The sequence below is a fragment of the Achroia grisella genome, unplaced genomic scaffold, assembly GCF_030625045.1.
Source record: "Achroia grisella isolate CSIRO2021 unplaced genomic scaffold, CSIRO_AGI_Agris_v1 utg1061, whole genome shotgun sequence".
NCBI lineage: Eukaryota > Metazoa > Arthropoda > Insecta > Lepidoptera > Pyralidae > Achroia > Achroia grisella.
The window spans coordinates 592175-613369 of record NW_026712565.1 but is presented as its reverse complement, the minus strand read 5'-3'; the positions used below and the strand labels follow the sequence as shown (position 1 = coordinate 613369).

The following is a 21195-nucleotide window of genomic DNA, read 5'->3' as shown; positions in this document are numbered from 1 at the left end:
GTGTTGTAAACATAAGTTCAATAACTTATTAAAAAACTTGAAACAGTTCATATCGTGTCGTGTACAATAATATACCCTATTTGCCCCTTTTTTTCCAGAACCAAATACCCGTATCTACTTTTGTTTCTTCTGTTTATAGTATTAGGTAGGTCATTCTGCTTCTATTGTGATGTTAAAATTTATCTAATAAAGAAACAGTTATACCATACTTTCTTCATTATTTATAACAACTTTAAGCTAGAGTAACTTAAAATAGTTATATTATTTTAAATTGTCATAACCTGAAGACAGTCGCGGCGGCACATCGTTTATATTAAAAGGAACCGGTCATCACTCTATTCCGTTCGATAATGGTTTTATTCATTAATAGTGGGTAATCGGTAGAAGCTGGAAACATTCTGTACTAACATAATCTGACATTGACACATGACAGTTGGATCGCTTCATTTCATTGGTTATTCGGCTATTTCAATAGAATTCGCATTGCCTTTCTTGCTTGACAAACCGCAATGACGTTTGATTGAGTACGGTTGTCTACTCGTCTCCGTCGCGCATCCTAGCGATTTCTGTGAATTAGTAATAAATTGACGGGCCACCGGTGTATCGTCCACCGCGTGTTGCCATGGCGGACGAAGAGAATAATTGTGATGATGGTGGTGGTGAAGTACGAGCTGATCAGGCGTTTCGGCTTCGAGGCCGCAAGGGTGCCCTGAAGAAGAAGAATGTTTACTTCGTGAAGGATCACAAGTTTATGCCGCGGTTCTTCAAACAGCCCACCTTCTGTTCACACTGCAAAGATTTCATATGGTGAGTCTATATTAAATATATGGCTGTATCTACGTACGTCCTTGTGTAATTGTTTAAGATATGAAATTAAAAATACATCATTTGTTTACAATGTGGAGGCGCTCGTAATCAGTTGCCTACTTGTTTTTAGTTTGAGTTTATGATAACACAGGCATAAATTTGCGTAAATGGAGTGAAATTATTTTATTAATTTAATATAATAAACTTTGTTTGAATTTATTATAAGGAAGTTACTAAATTCACTTAAATTGCTTAGGGAACACTGTTATGATTGTTTTAATTAAAATGATTGCATATTTGTATTGTTATAGGCACAGTTAGAGTATTAATAATGTAATTGTATGCAAAGTGTATTGCTATACACTTATCATTATAGTCTGAGTTTGTTATTATAAATTAAAAGAGTGGTTAATTTAATTAAAAAAATACTTATTTCTTTTCCTATAATAATATTTATTATATTATATTACAACAATTATTACTCATTTTACCACAGGTTATAGGTACTCAGGTAATATGTGGTAATACTGATGATATGAATGATAATTGTAAAATTCAATAAATAGGCTAACACAAAATTATTAATATGGAATCTTACATTTAACTGTATTATAAAATATTTTGATTACTAACTACCCACCTACTTCATAAAAAAAATAGTATAAAAAACAAATATGATAATAATAATAATCTTTAATATTCTGCTCTCAAGGAATTTTACAATGTAAATTAAGTATATTTAAATTTTCAAGTTATTCCTTATGAGAGACTGTAACCTACTAAGCTGAAACCTGTGCAAAAGATCTCCAGGCTCTCTCCGGGATCTTACAGTACTATATAATACATATTGAATGTATTTAATATATAATCAATATTCAAATTGGCAATATAATGTAATGTGAATACTTTACTACTGTTATTGTGAATTTATTCAATAGCAGAGGGTCAGCATAATAAAAAAAAATTATGATGAAATAATGTTATACTGCAATCTGACTTTTATGTTGAATCTGTCATAACATCCTCACCATTTTATACCGGGAATATTTACAGTATTTACACAATCAGAAATGTTTATCTTTCATTCTTGATCACTTCATTGTAGCTAATAAAAAGAATATATGTAAGTAAAATAAAACTTCATTATTTGTATACTTGTGTACTATAAGCTGATTGGGTACTTTTGCTGCCTTTTATTAAGTATCCTTTAAATGTATTTTCTTATATGTAATTTCACTAGCAGCAATAAATGATTCTTATTCTGATTCTTATTCATATATAAAATTTAAATTAATAAATAATAATTTTAATTTATTCTGAAATTTCTTCGGGTAATATTAAAATTTATAACAACCAATTAGGTTAATTATAATATTGACATGATGACAATTGTCCTTATGGTTAAAATGTATAATAATGTTATAAAGGTAGAAAGAGAGCGGATTTTGTTATGAGGAAATTAAAACTATTGGACCACAGCGCTAATTTAAGAAGTACTTTTACTGTTTAGAAGGTACTTTATTCTAGAGTAGCATAGACTATAAATACTTTCGTTTATTGGGTGATAATGGTGCACTATTGCACCTATCTGCACTAATGGCTAGTGGGGCACTAGTAGAGAATGATAAGCTTATGCATAAGGTGAGGTCAGATAACCCATCGAGATAAACTCATCAGGAATTTATCATTGTAGTTTCCAGGGAGACTGTGTGGTGGTCAACCTGACATGGTACATTGCTAGAAATGGGGTCAACAGTCTACATTACTAATAATTCTCTTCCGCTATAGGTGATATATAAAAAAATATTCAAAACTAGCATAAGTCTGAGTGTGCCACTAGTTATGTAAAAAAGATATGTCATGTGTTAAGTAACATGCACAAATTTTGTTTATACCCCAATATATATAATACTAGCTGACCCGGGAAATGATGTTTTGCCTTAAAATAAAAAAAAATGTTGGTGTGGATTACCCCTAACATTTAGGGGGATGAAAAATAGATGTTAGCCGATTCTCATACCTACTCAATACGCTCACAAAACTGTGACACGAGAATTTTATATATAAGATAATATTTAATATATATATTTTAATATATGGCTTATATATTAAAATATACATATTAAATACGGAACTAGTACTACGAGTATATGCCTGAGTGTGCCACTAGTTATGTAAAAAAACATCTCATATGCTATGTATGCATGCACAAGTCGAATTTATTGTTTTTGGCCACAGTACTATAATGATTTCTGAAGTGCGTTATGGTGGCAGACATCCGTCATCACTACTGTATAAATTATGCTTGTTAATTAAATCATCTGCTATTTTGTATAGTGGAAAGATAAATGACAATTGGACATTATTATTTCAATGTAAAAGTAAAGTATAGTAATTATTGTACATACGAACATTGTATTACAAAAAAATAATTAAAAACATTGTTTATGACAATAATTACCGATTGGTTTTAAAAAGTCATATTTAATATGGCTACGCTACTAATAATGTAATACTACTACATAATTGAAAAACGTATGATGTCTATGTAATTTGTGGTTACAAAAAATTTGCTTAACCAATTTACTCACAAGTCACAATGTGTTAGGGAGTCTAAAAATCATACTCTTTACGAATCATAATAAAATTTGCGTATTTTTTCAAATGAAAAACTACTCTTTATTAATATTACGCCGTCAATGTAAGAGTTGACGGTGAGTTGAACTAGAAGGTAGACTAAAAAGCAGTTTATGTGTGGGTCCTCCGCTCATAAAAAAAGCTGAAATAATTAGCAAGTATTCTTTTTTATACCAAGAAGGTAGCAATCAAGCATACGGTCCATCTAATGGTAAATGGTTTACCGTAGCCTATGGACGCTTGAAACATCAGCTTGCTTTGTAAACTGCGTTTTGGTTGATGGGTACTATGAGACAGTAAAATTACAGGGTGAGAGGTATAATACTGGTTTAGTTATTTCGAATGGTAGGCAATGTGGTGGTCCGTTGTGCAGTACATGTATGTATGTAGACCACTGTTACCGTTCACCATCAGGATGATCCTCAGTTACTTACGCTGGAACCTAAGGTCCTAACCTCACATAGTGCAGTTTCAGATGAGCTTTCTCCCGCGTACACTTACATTGTGGAATGAACTACCTTCCGAGGTTTTCTCGAGAGACTACAGCATAGGTCTTTCAAAGAAGGGTATATTAAGATTTCTTAAGAATCGGCAACGCGCACATGACACTCCTAGTGTTTCAGGCGTCCATAGACTACGGTAACTGTTTACCATCATATGTTTGTGTGCTGGTTTGCCAACGTCGTAAAAAAAAAGTTACCTATAGTAATTACCTAAAAAGACTGCTTTTTTTTTATACTTATTATTCTAGAATGGTGGCAAACAAGCATTCAGCCTTTTTTATGTTAAATTACCTAGTATATGGTTGCCTGATACACCAGGAGTGTTATATGTGCATTGTCGACCCGTTCCTAGGTCAGTTGTAATTTTGTTATTTTAATTCTTCACTATGAAATTCAAATTTGCTTTAGGAAACAAAGTAATTCCCGCATGATGCAAGAAACTACGTTACGTTACGTTGTGTAAATTATATTTTATTAAAGTAATACAATCTTTATTCAAATAAACTAAATGTAAACACTGTAGTAGCGATTGTTTTATGATTCTAATGTTTTAGTCGCAATGCAGATTTAGACGAGAAGATTAGTCATAACAATATAAAATCTCAGGACAACTCGCACAGCGCTATCTAGTCCCAAGCTAATCAGAGCTTGTGTTATGAGTACTAGACAGCTGATATAAATGCGTAGCGACATTTCTTTTTATAAATACATACGCAGAACACCCAGAACTATAAAATCCTAGTAATGCCTATGATTTTATAGTTCTGGGTACAAATGTATCGTACGAGGAATTAAACTCGCGAACTTAGGAGCAAACTGTGTATCGAACCACTAAAGCGTTTAGGTTCTTAATTAAATACAAATATGTAAATATAACATTCAAAGTTCGTCATTCGTCGTCTATTCCGACGCGGTCGAAGTCGCGGGCACAGCTTGTATTAATATAATTCAATTTTCAATTGATTTTACCATTCATATTCTCAACAACAATCAACATAAAGCCGTTTTAAATAAAGATAGGACCGTGTCGAATGAATTTGCTACGGGCGTTAGATTGTATAGTTATATTACCGCTGCACACACCTATAAATTGCAGACTAATTTTAACCGAAGCTACACGTATTTATTTATGAATTTATAACTCTATTTTTATATTAGAATGGACGTAGAAATAAACTGCTCCACGAGCCACGTCCAGTGACAGTTCTTTGGCTCCAGAATGAAATTTATCGATTCTAACATTTTGTTGGGAAATATAGTCGTAAACTTTGTATCTTGAGAAGACGTTTTATAACAATAATAATAATAGCTTCTTTATTTCGAGCCACAGGTGTTATTATTTATAAGTACTATCACAATAATTTATATTTTAATTTTACAATAAGATACTGGATTTTCTAGAATTAGCTTTAAATATTGGTGCTGCTTATAGGGCTTGGGCTGCTCTGGTAACTATGACTGATTTCTTTTGTCACTCAAGTAACTATTTATTTATTAATTCAATTTCGCTATTTGGCAGGATTTAATTCACACGAAATTCTTAAAAATGTAATTCTTAACAAGATTTATTTAAAAGTTATACGCAAGTTTCTTGCTCATTCTTCTTACGATGTATCTGCGTTCCAAATGAGTACTAGAATTAAAAAAATATGACTATGAAGTTTTTATATTTTTTTTTTGATAAATAATATTTCTATTTGTATTTTTAAATAAAAATTTTCTGTTTAATCATATTTATTTAAATGACAAATGGGCCTGGCTTTCGTTCTTCATGCACGGGATTTTCATTTTATGTTAGACATAGACACCTAAATAAGTAAAAAAGTTAACAAACTGGCTTAAATAAAAAAATAAATTCAATTTTGTTTCTTGCCAGTTCAATTGAATTTATAGACTAAACTGGACGGTAGGAAAAAAATATAAATTGAAAAAAAAAATTACGTTTATAAGCGACTAAAATATCCTACATGAATAAATTATTTTTGGTTTCATTAGTACAGTATTGTGATAGTAGGGCAGGACAAATGATTCTAAAAGTACAGATTTTAATATAAATGAAGGATTCTGCAATTTTAGTTGTAAAATATATACGTACAGTGTAATGACAAGCACTTTATCGCTGCCGTCCGTTGTGGTATCATTAAGACCAATTAAGATTATGTTCTGCTAATAAAAAAAACAATCTCATGCGAAAAAATGACCATCAGCGACGTGATTCAGCGTGAGAATAGGGAAATACGTTGTTATTTTGTAGCGAAATAAATTGCTCGTGTTCGTGCTTCGTATACTATGTTGTTGATATCTAATATTGTAATGAGGAATGATTTGTTTGTATGTTAGTCATGGCTCAAATTCAACTCAAAAACGTCTTATTTATTGTATTATTCTATAGTGACAGGAATAGAATAGAAAGTGATTTATGCAAATAAACTTAAATTTAAGCACTTTATAGTCTTAATTCTTTTTTTAAGCGACCGAGCATTTTTTGCGATCTTAATGACCCAGTCTTTCACGCCGCCACATATCTGGACATTTTATTAAGCATGACTACTCGTGATACCAACTCGTCCTAGCTTCTATAGGATTATTTTTACTGCTTATTACAATACTTTAACTATTATTACCTATAATAGAAATGTTGATATATTGTACAAAAGTCATAAAGTTGTACTCGCCACGGCTTCGTCCAGGTAAATTATAATCTTTACAACTTGTGTTATATATCCTACTAATATTCAAAATATCAAAGTATCCCATACAGTTTTTCTTTTCGAAGTATTATAATGCTGATGGCCGCAGCTGGCCTTTACAGCTTCACCAAACGAAACGGGGCGAATGCAGATGACACAGCAAATCCGGGAAGGGACTTATGGAGCCGCTGAAGGGCATCTCCTACCTGACGGATACGACTTTAATCTGAAGGTCTAGGGGGTTCAATCTCAGCTCAAGCCTTCGTAATTTCGATAGCAATGAGATTTTAACCCGTTACTCGGGACATAGTTTGTTTTTTTTATATAAAAGATATTCTGCATCAGTCCACGATTGGTGAAGGAGATTCGTTTAGCAGTTTAGTCGTGAAAAGACGAACAGACATACTTATAAACAATTGAATTCAATACGATCTGATCGTCGAATAGTATGAGTGAGATTCGATAAAATCTTTACGTACCTACTTAACTTTTAATTAACACTAGTTACTACTCATCCTATAATTGTTTATGGTACTCCATAGACAATTACGGAATACGTTATGACGGTCATGTCTTAATTTTGCTCCGTCATACACTGCCTTTGTTGTCGTTGCTAACACCCAAGGTGTCTTTATTTTATCAAGTAAAATTAGACTATCTTAACCTTCAGATCAGGGTTACCGACCCTAAAATATTTTGCCTTTTTTTATTTATTCTGAATCACAAACAAGCCAGTTTGGTAGTCTAACCTCATGCATCATTGTATTTAGACCGATTTCCGTAGGTCATCATTTCGAGAGCCAGGGTAATCCCTGGTCCTAGAGATATAGACAGAGGCAGAGTCTTAATCAAGTGGCCCTCGGAGGCGTGCGCCTGTACCCACATTATACCACAATTAAGTAGGGCGAGATCGGTCGCCCTAACAACGGATGGGTACTGACCTGCACCATCACCACCGAGAATGGTGCTCATAGGTACAGCATGTGGTTTTTTAGTGGCTAAGAATCCTAGATACGCATCGTCACCTCTCTGGCGGAGGTACGATCTATTGAAGATTTTTCCACACGATGAAAACGGTCACAATTTTGTACAAGCTTGTACGAGGATGAAAATGTTCTCGTATCGCCACATAAGTTCCTTGTACTATTGGTATACTTGTACCATACCCGTGTAATACCATATTATCGTAGTTGTGTATATATCGTGTAGGCGTATATTTTCCTGTTCATTTCTAATTATATTAAATCTAATTTTGTACATATAATACAATACCATTGTTAAGTTTGTTCTTGAATAGGTATATGTGACATATAGTAGTACAAATTACTATGTTATACATATTTTTGTACTTTACAGGAAATAAGAAATATAATGTTCAGCATTGTTTCATAATGATTCATACGAATAAAATAAAACTTACCGGCTCTTACCTGTGACTTTGTGTTTGTTGAGATGAGCTATCTACTATATTACTGTTTAGATATATAGACTTACTGTCACGTTTGTATTATTAATATGGATTGTTAGTCCATCCTAATTAGATCTCGAGAATAAAAGCCTTAAGAAGAAATTAGAGCCTAGAACAATACAAATTTTAGTATTCAAATCACTGATCAAAGTCCTGAAAATATCCTCTCTTTTTTGCTCAGTCATTAGGAAGTTTTGTTATTATAAAAGTAGAAGGTACTTATTTTTTTCCCAACTTTAGGTGTCAATTAACTTTAATTTTAGGACTAAGGAAATTATATTATATAAGTTTATAGCATTTTACCACTTTTTTATAAAGGTAATTGTACAAATTTTATTTAGCCACGTTGTCAATATTACAGGGAAATAATAAATAAAATATCCCTCAATCGGTTTAGCACACCAATTTAATTCCGATGATAGCGGGTTCGACACCCAGCACGATACATACATTCGTATTCATGAGTTTTGTTTGTTGAACATGAACTTTGTTTGTTTACTTGGGTGTCTTCTATGTATATTTAAAAAATCTTTAAGTATTAATCTGCCGTTGAGTACACATATGATCTGCTTAGCTTGGGATTAGATGGCGCTGTGTTAATTGTCCACGGTTTTTATTATTATTATTTAACTATGCAAAACTATTCTTGTATGAAAATAGTCTCATGTAAGATTTTGTATTTTGACTTTAAATATTAAGTTTTGATTTTGTATAAGGGTGATACTGATACTTATAAAATATTATGTTAATTACTCTGTGGTGTTAGTTGCTCTGTGACTTGCGCAATGAAAATCCATCATCATCTGTCAATTAAAATAAACAGCTATAAAAGGAGAATTAAATCAAATTGTATAACAATTGGAAAGTTTCAAAAAGTTTTCATTTCAAATGCAATTAATATAATTATATAATTTTACACATGGTAATATTTCTCTACCCAATTTAAACCAAACATTACTAGATTACGTTTGTTTTTTTTTTCTATTAATTAAGTGCGAGCAAAGGCGCTTCGGTGAGTTCCGCTATATCGTGAGGTGTCTGTGTTGTACTCTTAATTGATACCGGTTTTTATTTATATTTTTTTAATTTGTCAAGGAAAACGAGAATGTTACGACACACATTTATTAACCTTAAGTCGAATGTAGTTTTAATAAAAGATGCGTTTTATTTTAATTATTTATTGCGCTAGACTAAAACATTTAAAGTAAAGAAATCGGTTACATATCTATACTGTGTAGTTTGTCGTACTTTCACGCCAAAACTACTGAATCGATTTAAATGAAATTTGGTACGCAGATAGCCTAGACTCTAAGACAGGACATAGGCTACTTTTTAATGCGAAAAAGGGTTGAAAGATATGTTGTATGGAAGTACAGTAATTTTAAAGCTAAAAGCATTAAACTTATTTTTAAGGCTGTAGATTAAATATATATAAATATAACATTAAAAGTTGGTAAAATATTTACCTCTAAGGAGGTAAAATAAAATAGGGAATGAGAGTTTGTATGGAAATTCGTTATGTGTTGTCTATTCCACGCGGACGAAGCCGCGGGCATATCTAGTTATATAATATAACTGTTTGGTTGTACATAGTAAAATGTTAGAGACGATGGTTTCGGACAAACTCTCTTTATAATATTGTACTAATATGTATAACTATTGCAGTAATTAATATACGTGCATTATTATAGTATTGAATTGAATTGCGTCATTATTGGAATGTAATAAAGTTTTATATCGCGCGTACTAAGCCATCGGTATTCAAAGCATTTGTGTTACTAATCAGCCGTGCAATTACAACTATACTAAACTGAGACATATCAACTAACAGATCACGTGTCAACTCAACAATGACATGGATAACGTCCATTTGTTGCTCTGTTGATTGGTCTAATGTTTCTTTCACGAAATCTATCCGTCATTGTCATTAAATGTTTGCCTACTACAGTAGTGATGATCAAAATTGAACTTATTGAGTAATTAGCTTAGGTTCTAATTCGATTGATTATATGTTAGAGTGGATGTGCGTTGCGTAATGCGCTGTCCATCTAAAATGGTCGCATAGGTGATTAGGAATTGATTACAATAAGTACTAGATAGAATAGAATAGAATAGAAATAATCTTTATTAATATATAAACTTAATATGAGCACTTTTGAATAGTCATATTTTACTGGATAAAGAAATGTTATAATCCTTTTTAAATATTGTAATTTTGATGGTATATACAAATAAAGCAATGTTATTATTATTATTCTCAATGACACTGGTCTTCTGCACCCCCCTAGCGGGTGAAGGTTCTCGGGGCGAGCCCCATGGCCCGGGTTGGCCTTTTGGGGCGGGTTTTTAAAACTAAAAGTAACTATATATATTTGATTTAACTTGTCCTAACTTAAGAGGTAGTACCATACTTGCGGAATGGTTTTTATTATTTCTATATTATTGGATTTTGAAAAACTACAACATCCAACTTTGTGTTAAATTTCGTTAAACAGAAACAAAACAATATGATAGAAATCCCTATATTAAACTTTGTAAAAAGGCGTAAGTAACTCGGTCTCATTTATTCAGTCTCTAAGCAATTTATTTAGTACGCCTTACTTCCGATGGTCGCGGGTTCGATTCCTCGCACAGTACAAACATTTGTATTCGTGATCCTGATAGTTTGTTAATAGAATATCCAGGTATTTACTATGTAGGTATATGACTTCGACAAAAAAATCCATTGAAGTGTTTATTAGTTGTCTAGTACCCATAACACAAGCTTTGCTTAGCTTGGGAGTAGATGACGCTATATAAATTGTCCTGGTTTATTATTCATTTGTTTTTTTTACCTTGCCTCTGTCCCATTTTTTTTCACCAAATAATGGGACAGAGGCAAAGCAAAGAAATAAAAAATAGGACATTTTTTCGGCGCAGTATGTCATTCTCTTCCCTAACCTAACCTAACCTAATCCATATCGGCCGTCATATCTGAGCATATTCTTCTTTTACACATCTTTCGCACAATCTTTCCATCTTATTATTATCTTCTACGCAGACAGCACAAAGTCTACCTCAGTAGACAGTTGATAAATGGTCGTAAAACATTTAATTTTAGACATATTTAGGCTTTGTAATTATCACCGTGGGCGTAAAATAATCCCATCATGATTACGGTTATATCTAGGAACATTTAATTGGATGACTAGCCTGCGCCCACATATCCGATTCCTACAAATACAATTTCAAATTATTATTTCTCGGAAACCATAATTTACCAAATAAACATAGTATACTGACGTTAACATTCTAGTTATTATGGTTTGTATATATGTGCTTAATAAAAACAATGTTATTCATCATCATCATCATCGCAGCCCGGAAGACGTCCACTGCTGGACATAGGCCTCCCCCAAAGATCTCCACGACGATCGGTCCTGCGCTGTTCGCATCCAATGCCTTCCAGCGATCTTGACCAGATCGTCGGTCCACCTTGCTGGAGGTCTTCCCACGCTGCGTCTTCCAGTCCGTGGTCGCCACTCGAGGACTTTACTGCCCCAACGGCCATCAGTCCTACAGCAAAAATATTGGTGAAAGCCGAGCAATAAAACAGAAATAATAATTGTATTATAATAGTGACAAATCCGTCAAAAGGAATCTAAGGAGACCCTTATAAGAAAACTAAAATATAGGCTGAACCGGATACTTAAATCTTATAGCTTATGTGTTATTGTATGTGTAATGTATAAGCTATATTACTGTAAAGTTTCATCAAAAACCGTTCCGCAGTTTTTGCGTGAATGAGTAACAAACATCCATACTTCCATACTCACAAACTTACGTGTTTATAATATTAATAAGATGTGCATATGTATACAGGTCCTTGTTATATGCTATAATATTCTTAAGTGATATATACACATGTTCGTTTGGAATCGTGTATTGGAGTCTTAGTTGTCCCACATATGTGCGTTTGTTATCTCAGGTGCTCGCTCTGACATCACAATGAGGAATCTCAGCGATTATACTAACCGCCTGTGTTGTTCTAAAGCTATTACAGACAATGGTATTATTAAAAACTATAGCTACAACGCTAGACTTAAAGGTAGCTATCATTATTACATAGTATGAAACAAAGTAGCTGCCGCTGTCTGTCCGTCCCTATGTATGCTTAAATCTTTAAAACTACGCACCCGCCTGCGCTAATGCTTTACGCTGGCAGGGCACCAGTAGAAGATAATAAGATGAGCATGAGGTCAGGTCAGTTAGCCCATCGTGACAAATTCGCCAAGAATTTATCACGATGGTTTCCAGGGGGAACCGCGTGGAGGTCAACCTGACATGGTACATTGCTAGCAATAAGTGCATCAGTCCACATTACTAACAATCCCCTTTCCCCCCAATGGTTGCGGGTTCAATCAAGTAAATAAAGTCACAAAAATTTAGCATACGAATATTTTTCAATAGATCTATCAGGACCTTGATGGCTTCAGTAGTTTAGAGGTTTAGTACACCGTCTTGCCGTGAGTCGCGAATTCGATTCATTGCATGATACAAATATTTGTGTTCATCAGAATGATTGTTTATATGTACAAAATTTTTGTGAATTTATTTGCTTTAATAATATTCATATATTTATTTGCCAAATCAAGGCAAATAAAAATTTTAATATCAAGGATCAATAGTATATTGTTGATAACCGTAAATTATCTGCTTACAGTTGTGCAAAAGTTAAATCAATATGTTTTATTTTCTGTTTAAATTACTATGTTACGTCATACATAGTAATGAAAACAATTATATACGTCTTTATATTAATGTTACAGTCAGGAAATTACTATAATGTATGAAGGCTTAATCGAAAATCAGTGATGTATAATTTACTATTTAATTATTAGTGCGTGGAAACAGGTCGTTTAATCTGGAAAATCTTTTCAAATTGAAATCAGTTATATTATACATGAATTTTAAGCGCTGTATTAAAGTATAATAATATAGACGGCATTTGTGCTTTTGTGGTTTGTCATACCGCTATTCTTCTGATGCTAACAGGTTCGATTCCTAGCACGGTACAAACATTTCCATTCATAAGTATAATTATTTGTTTTGGTTTGGGTGTCTGGTATGTATATTATGTATAAAAATATCTATGTATTTATATAGGTTCATAGGTTAGGTTAGTACACAAGCTCTGCTTAACCTGGAACTAGATGGCGGTATGTGAATTGTCTAGGGATATTATTATTATTGTAATAATCCATATGAACATCTATTCGTGAATATTACTTATCTTAGTTTAATTTAGAAGGATTTGTTCAAAACCTGGCCTCGTTATTTCACACGTAGACATCTAAAATCCTTTAACTTCTTAATGCTTGTTGTCTTCGACCCTGTGAAAAATTAAAGCGGAACTTTGTTCAACACGGCTAATGGTGAAACAATGCATAAACTTTGGCCCCTTTCAAGAGCTTAGTACTGTAGTCTATCGTGTCTACACTAAAGTAATTTAGGTGTATAAAAAGGTATTACCTCGTTTGGATCTAAACGAGACAAGTTCTTGAATCACGTTGAATCATGTTCACGGCAAAGTAGGTTACCAAAATTCTTTAAGCATGTGAGATTTTGTTATAAGCATGAAGGTCGACCTGATATGGTATATTGCCAGCAAAAAGCCAATAATCTTCATTACTAAGTCATCTCCCCTATGTAAATATACAAATTTTCAGTCATAAATTGTATTTCTGCATTGTAGAATTTGTAGATGACTTACTAAAGGTTCTAATTGCAAGGTGATTCAGATAAGAAATATCACATTATGTATTTATTTTTATCTCAGGACAATTCACACAGCATCATCTAGACCCAAGTTAAGCTAGCTAAAGCTTGTGTTATGGGTACCAGATAACTGATACATCGATATATATTTTTTTCGTAAATACATACATATTATACAACCTTGTTTTTATAATATTAAACAATATAATATTTAATCTTTATTTGATTTAATCTGTTTTTTTACTTAAATGTTAATATTCCCATTCCAGCGAACCCCAACTGCTTCTGTACATTCATTTCTTTTAAAAACACTTCCCAATTTATTTCTCATTACGTTCTATTTGTAAAACCGAAATTGTGAGAGCAACATGAAACGGATTGCTTTTTACAACCAAAAGAGACTGTTTATCTAAAATAAATGTAATACTTGATGTCATTACAAGAATATAATGAACCTGGAAAATAAACTCTATTCAAACATTGCCTTTGGCGCCCAACGTGGGACTTCAATGACTTTGTCACCGGCTATATTTTCTACACGTATTGCATTTACGAGTGTGATTCCATTTATCTAAAATCTACAGGACGGCGCAATAAAACCTTGTATGTTGCGTTTATTGTTCACATGTAACGTACTCGTATACTTTGTTCAACCTTAATCCCGCAACGTGGCATGAATCCATGCTCGGTTTGTCTTTTTGTGACGTCGTCGAACAGATTTATTTAACAGCGAATCATTAGAGCATTAAATGGTCTATAAAAGTAATAGCAGCTAATAAAGCGTTTCGAATTATGGACCCTTTGTAATATTCGCGAAAGCCGTACAGAGAGTAATTTACATTTTTACGAGGGAGCCAGGTGATTTTAAAAGCATCTGTATCCTATTTAACGAGATCAAAAGAAGCTTCTTTGCAAATTTCGCAATATGTATATATACACCAGTTAAATAACGGCAGATAAAACCTGGTTAGGATGGAGCTAAATATACGATTCCTGCGTATGGACAATTCACTCGACTAGTCCGATTTTAAGGATAAAATGCAGGCAACTAATGTGTTTATATCCGTCAACAGTCAGACAGTCAATCCAAGTGCTACGAAAACAAACGGCGATAGAAGTATTAAGTATTTGATAACTAAATAGCGAAAACCCATTGAAATATGTATTAGAAAAAGACAGATGCTTTTGATAAATCAAGTTAGCATACATAAAAGTTATTATTGAAATTAAAGAAAAAACATAGTCAAATATCGTTTATTTACTAAGCATTTATCGTTTATTTAGAAAAGAGCTAGATACTTTTATAACATTACATTACAGATTTGAATGTTTGAATATTATATTGCGTGAATACTTGGCATAGTTATTATTTCATAGTCATTAATAAACATCTGTTATATTCTGTACATGCAATTTGATCTGTCGTTTCTATTACTGTACGGAAAACCAGAATAAATCAACAGGTATATGGCCCATTTGGGTGGAATAAGTCTTTATTTCAGGAAGTTTACTTGAAGATATCAGGACCTACTTTGTGAAACAAGAATTCACAACTCTTGAGAGGGTTGTGGCCTGCTACTTTACTATGACTACTTATGTTACAATATAAACTTACACACCTTACGATAGTTAGTAGTCGGGATAATATAATATTACAAGGGTTTTTTGTCTTACAAGGGTGGCAATCAACCTTTTCAAGCTTATCGTTAATGATGGTAATTGAGCAGTGTTGCTAAAAAACATTGGCTCCAATCGCATATTGTTATCTCTTATGACATGCAGATATTGATCCTCAATTTTCTTGCTTTATGTAAAATCATTCCAAAAATAGAAATCTTGGAAGCAACCTGCTTTTCAACATTCCCATTAAGAGAGTTACCTACACATCATGTTTACATCTTTGTTGTAAATTTCTAGATTTTTCTCATTCAAAGTATTCTCGAGTAACGTGCTAAATATATTTGTTTTAAAGGATTGTTATCACTTCCGGTTTTTCAAGAGTATTGGGACATAAGATGGCGGCCTATGAATAGTGACTCGGACAGAAATGGCATTACACAAGTAGCTCGCGAAAGGAACCGAAGAGTCGTGTGCAGGTTTACAAAATGATGTTTCATCATTGAATCAATCTCCCGTTAGTTACTATAGAAGTGTTGTTTAAAAAACATTATATTCTAACTGTAGTTTCTGCAGTAGAGACTTGTATAGTGTAAGAATCAACGGAAACATTATATTTATTTTTTATCTAATTATTAATTGTACAAATATACATATGTGATACATCATCATCTGCTTCTCTCTTATCCCATTCATTTAATATAGTTCTCTTTTATTCATCCCTATTCGCAGTCATTTCGTTATTCACTCCCTTTCTTGTCATATCATCTTCCACATAGACGATCCATCACTTTTCGGCCTTCCTCTGCCCTTATAACCATCCTCATTCATATGTAATGTAGAACATAAATGCTACAGTATACCATTAAGATATAAGGTAAAAATTCTGCTCCCTAAAGAGATAAAAACTGTACCCTTAGGGCTCGTCAGGGCTCGTCACTTATAACAACAGAAACTATAAATAGGATAATAATAATATGAGTATCATTGACTTTACATATTTGTCATTTTAAAACTTACTATTTTTTTAATGATGATGAATTGAAAAAAATAGTATGAGTATGAATGAGTATGATGATGAATTTGAGGACGATAATGGAATAATGCATCCGCCTGCGCTAACGGTTTACGCTGGCGGGGCATCAGTGGAGGATGATAAAAAGAGCATGAAGTCAGTTCAGTTACCCATCTTAGCAAATGGCAGTTTATTACGGTGGTAAAAGGTGGTCAACCTGACATGGTACATCACAGCAATGAGGCTAGTCACATTACTAACAACCCCCTTGCCCTTAAACCTTACTCTTTGTAATATATACAATAGATATACGTGCTAGACACTTTTGTTTTAAAAGTTGGTTCAGTAAATAGCTAAAATCTGTTGGGAGGGTAGAACGAGTCAGCCACTCATCGCCTTATCCAGCGTAATTAAATTACTCTCGCCTTATCTTTTGTACTGTTGACTTTTAACGGTTTAAGGTAGTAACTGTTTGGAAGATTAAAATTTAATTACCCGTTTCCTTAATGGTTTGTTACTTACAAATTTGCGAAATACCAAACGAATTTTGGACGCGTTGTTCTATTGTTCTGTAATTACTATTTCGTTATAGATGTGTTTCAGGCTCAACCGTCACTCTCTTGAACGGGTGAATGGAACCTGCTTGTGGGGACTGGTCTGTTCGGCTTACTGCCACTGATCGAGTTATTTCCTTTAGATCATAATGCTAGATAAAAATATATTGAAATAATTATCTTTATGAGCAATTAATAATCATAGTTATTATATTAAGTAGATAGTAATAGTACTAACAACCATATTCATAAACACAAGTTTGTATCATGCAAGTAATCAAACCCACGACCACCGGAAGTAAAGCGCAGTGTATACAATACAATAAAAAATAATTTTACCTAATTTGAAACTATTGACTGCCGAATTCGTCAGTTTTTCTTTGTCCAAATATAGTTTTATTATGTAAATCTGAAATCTGAGTTCGTAAATGCAAAAGTTCATTAGGTATTTCTGCAAAATCCATATTTAATGAGCCACCTACCTTCATAATCAAGGTTGCTTACAATATTTCCGCACATTTCGCTGAATATTGGAAGCTGCTGGCACGTTTGCTTAATGGGTTTTTAAGTGGGCCCCGCCCGCTGGCCTTTGCCCTTGCTACCACTTCAATTTTTCATTTTTACTGATGACGTAACATTTCTATTCGCTATTCATATGGAAAGTGGATGTCTATGCAAAGAAACAACATTCTTTTATAGAATTAAATGACTTTTAGATTTGACATAACGAATTTTAGATGCCCATGTATATGTAATCCTGAATAAAATAATCAAAAGCATCCTCTGTAAATCTAGGTATATAAAAAGTCTCATTCTTTGGAATTATGTTATAGTTTAAATGATATAAGGCTGGTGACACGCCCTGGCTTTAGAGTGGTCATATATTGTACTAGCTGTACATGTATGTATGTATATATATATATACACATTATACACATCGTCTATACATCTATACGTATAAATAAAATTGGAGTGTCTGTAATATTGAAATAACCGTTTTTTACTACATGCATATGAATATAAATACGGTATATACACCAAAATATCATTTTTTTACAATTTTTATCTGTCTGTGTTTGTTCCGGCTAATCTCTGAAATGGCTGAACCGATTTTGACGGGAATTTTATTGGCAGGTAGCTGATGTAATAAGGAGTAACTTAGGATACTTTTAAAAAACATATTTTATATTAGAAAAATAATGTTAAATACTTTTATTTTAGAAAAATAAGTTAAATTCCACGTGGACGAAGTCGCGAGTACAGCCAGTTGTACATATAAACCTTCCGGATGAAATTCTATATATGGTAGTAAAACCTTATCCAAATTCATTACTTACTCACAAGTAATCGAGTTAATAAATAAAGTTTCTGCCGGAAACTGCGAACTTTATACTATTTAGAGATAAAGATTTTACAACGGTTACCACATATGTATTTATAGACACAGGGCCTCGGTGGTCTAGCGGTTTGGCACATCGCTTTACTTTCCAATGGTTGCCGGTTCGATTCCTCGCATGGTGCAAACATTCCTGATTCGGATTGTTTTTATTGGTCTGGGTGTTTTAGTGTATATTATGTATGTATGCTCATGTTACGCCTACTAGGCAACTGATATAAATATTAAATTATATCAGTTGCCTAGTAGGCGTAACATGAGCTCTGCGGTGGCATATATTAGCAAAAGCAATACGGTAATTTAAGTAGGTACTAAATGAAAAATAGTATTGAAAATATGTTACTTATTTATATTTGATGAATATTGTAACAAAATCAGGCAGATCGTATGTATATTTAAAATCTTATGGATGAAAATGGAATGATGCACCCGCCTTCACTAATAGTTTACGCTGGCGGTACACCAGTGGAGGATCAGATGAGCATGACGTCAGGTCAGCTGTAAATTTACCATGATCTAATCAGGATGGTATACATTCACCATTAATTAACCAAGATGGTTTGCAGGGGATCTGCGTGAGGTCAACCTGACATTGCTAGCAATGGTGTTATTAGTCCACATTACTAACAATATCTACCCCCTGTTTATTTACAATCGCATTTATGTAAAAATGAATGCATAAACGTAAACAAACTATGGGACTTAATGAAAGTATAAAGTCTGTGGGCTCTTGCAGGCTAAATTAAAAATATTTGTTGGTTATTTTCCAGAGTTTTCGGTATAATGGGAAAAAGTTAACAAATGAGAGCAAATTTTACAGCAGATCCCAACCATTACGTGAAATTAATGTGACGAGATATCGTGGAAATTTTGAATATTTTCTTAAAAAAATGTTGGATAAAATAAAATCGTGCTTCCTGTGTTTATTAGAGGAGAGGGGATGGTTGGTATTGGGAAATATTAACTCTATTGATATCAATGTACATGATCCATACAAGGTCGATCTCCTCTCTGTAAACCATGGTAGCTAACCATGATATGATGTAATTCTAGTTTCTGCCAAATAAACATACATTATTATATACTGTTTTAAATTTGACGTGGTCATTATTTATACCTATAATTAGTCAAAATCACGGGACCTTACCACGTTTCAACGTATGACGGGGAAACTGTTACACATGATCATTGCGGTTGAAACACTGCCGAAATATCGGGAACTCAATAAACGTAAAACGTGGTAAGATCCCATGATTTTTACTAATTATACTTATATCATTACTATCGGATACCCATCCTTGACTTCGTCTGCATGTAAAAATATGATAAAAGACAGCCTATGTTCTTGCTCGTGATGCAATCTATCTTCATAGATAATTTCATTAAGATCCATACAGGTGTTTTGCCGTAAAGGTAATAAAAAGACAAAAAAAACTTGACATTCATAAGCGGCTAGAATGTCGTACATGAATAAATTAATTTTGATTTAGATTTATGTCAAACTTCATCTTTACATAGTATAAAATAAAGTCGCTGTCGCTGTCTGTCCGTTCCTATGTATGTTTAAATCTTTAAAACTACGCAACGGATTTTGAAGCGGTTTTTTTTAATAGATAGTGATTATAGAGGTTTATATATATAATGCATGTATACCCGTGCGATACCGGAGTGAGTAGCTAGTATTTAATCATTATTAATAGGAATACCTATTGACTATTAAAGTTACATTTTAATAAATGTTTTTTTTCTATTTCAGGTAAGTTTGAGATTTAACGGCGCAAAAATATGGTTCTAGTCGTGAACGGCTGATCTTCATCGGGAAGTCGACCTGTATTGTAAGAATAGCATATGGCACCCTTATGTTCTCTCTCGAAACAATTAAGTGAATTTTTTTAACCACCTGTTCTGTATCTTTGGCCATGTATTTTCCTAAAAATAAACAATAATATATATAATAGTATTTCAATATTAAATAATTAATGTCGTTACTCAAGAACATATAGCAATATCTTTATTTAGTATAAAGTGAAGTCACTTCCGCTGTCTGTTCGCGTAGATCTTTTAAACTACGCAACGGACTTTAAAACAGTTTTTAGTATAGATAGAGTGATTCAAGAGGAAGTCTTTTATATATAATACATATATCCATACTCAGCCGGAGTGGGTAGCTATAGTGAAATGGAATCTAATTATGAAATTAATTATGCTTCCCAACTTATTAAGCATAGCAATAATAATTTATTTTTAGCAAAATTAATTATCATCGCAATTTTATTTTAATATAGCTCTTAGTTACATATTTCTGTTACTGCTATATATATTAAAATCTCTTGAATTAGCAAATTTTGATGAGCCGTATGCTTAATTGCCACCATCGAAGTATAAATAAATGAAAACAACGAATAACACTTTTGTTCTTCAGAATGACAACGGTCGTGATGTACCGTGAGCGTCCCTTGATGATGTGGTTAGTGAAGCTTATCTGTTCATCAGGCGGTCAGTTCTAATTAAGAAAATGTAGAAACTATATTTTTATATCCTTTCAGTTATTATGTTCCTAGCTGTGTCCGCAGATTCACCTGCTTTAAATTACAATAAAAAATATAGTTATTCTGATGCATAAGCTATATTACTGTAAAGTTTCATCAAAATCCGTTCAGTAGTTTTTGTGTCAAAGAGTAACAAAAATCCATACTTACAAACTTTCGTATTTATAATAAGATTAAGATATTTCTGCTTCTCATTCGATAC

General features: G+C 32.9%; 1 protein-coding gene across 1 annotated transcript in view; it reads left to right on the top strand.

Annotated features, from left to right (window-relative positions):
- The first annotated feature begins 466 nt into the window (after nucleotides 1-466).
- The window catches only part of LOC131850938 (protein kinase C, brain isozyme), a 205463-nt gene continuing 184734 nt past the window's right edge, over nucleotides 467-21195 (top strand). The window contains exon 1 of the mRNA XM_059201391.1: nucleotides 467-807. Coding sequence (XP_059057374.1) covers nucleotides 623-807 — 185 coding nt within the window. The 5' untranslated portion in view covers nucleotides 467-622. The remainder of the gene's footprint in view (nucleotides 808-21195) is intronic.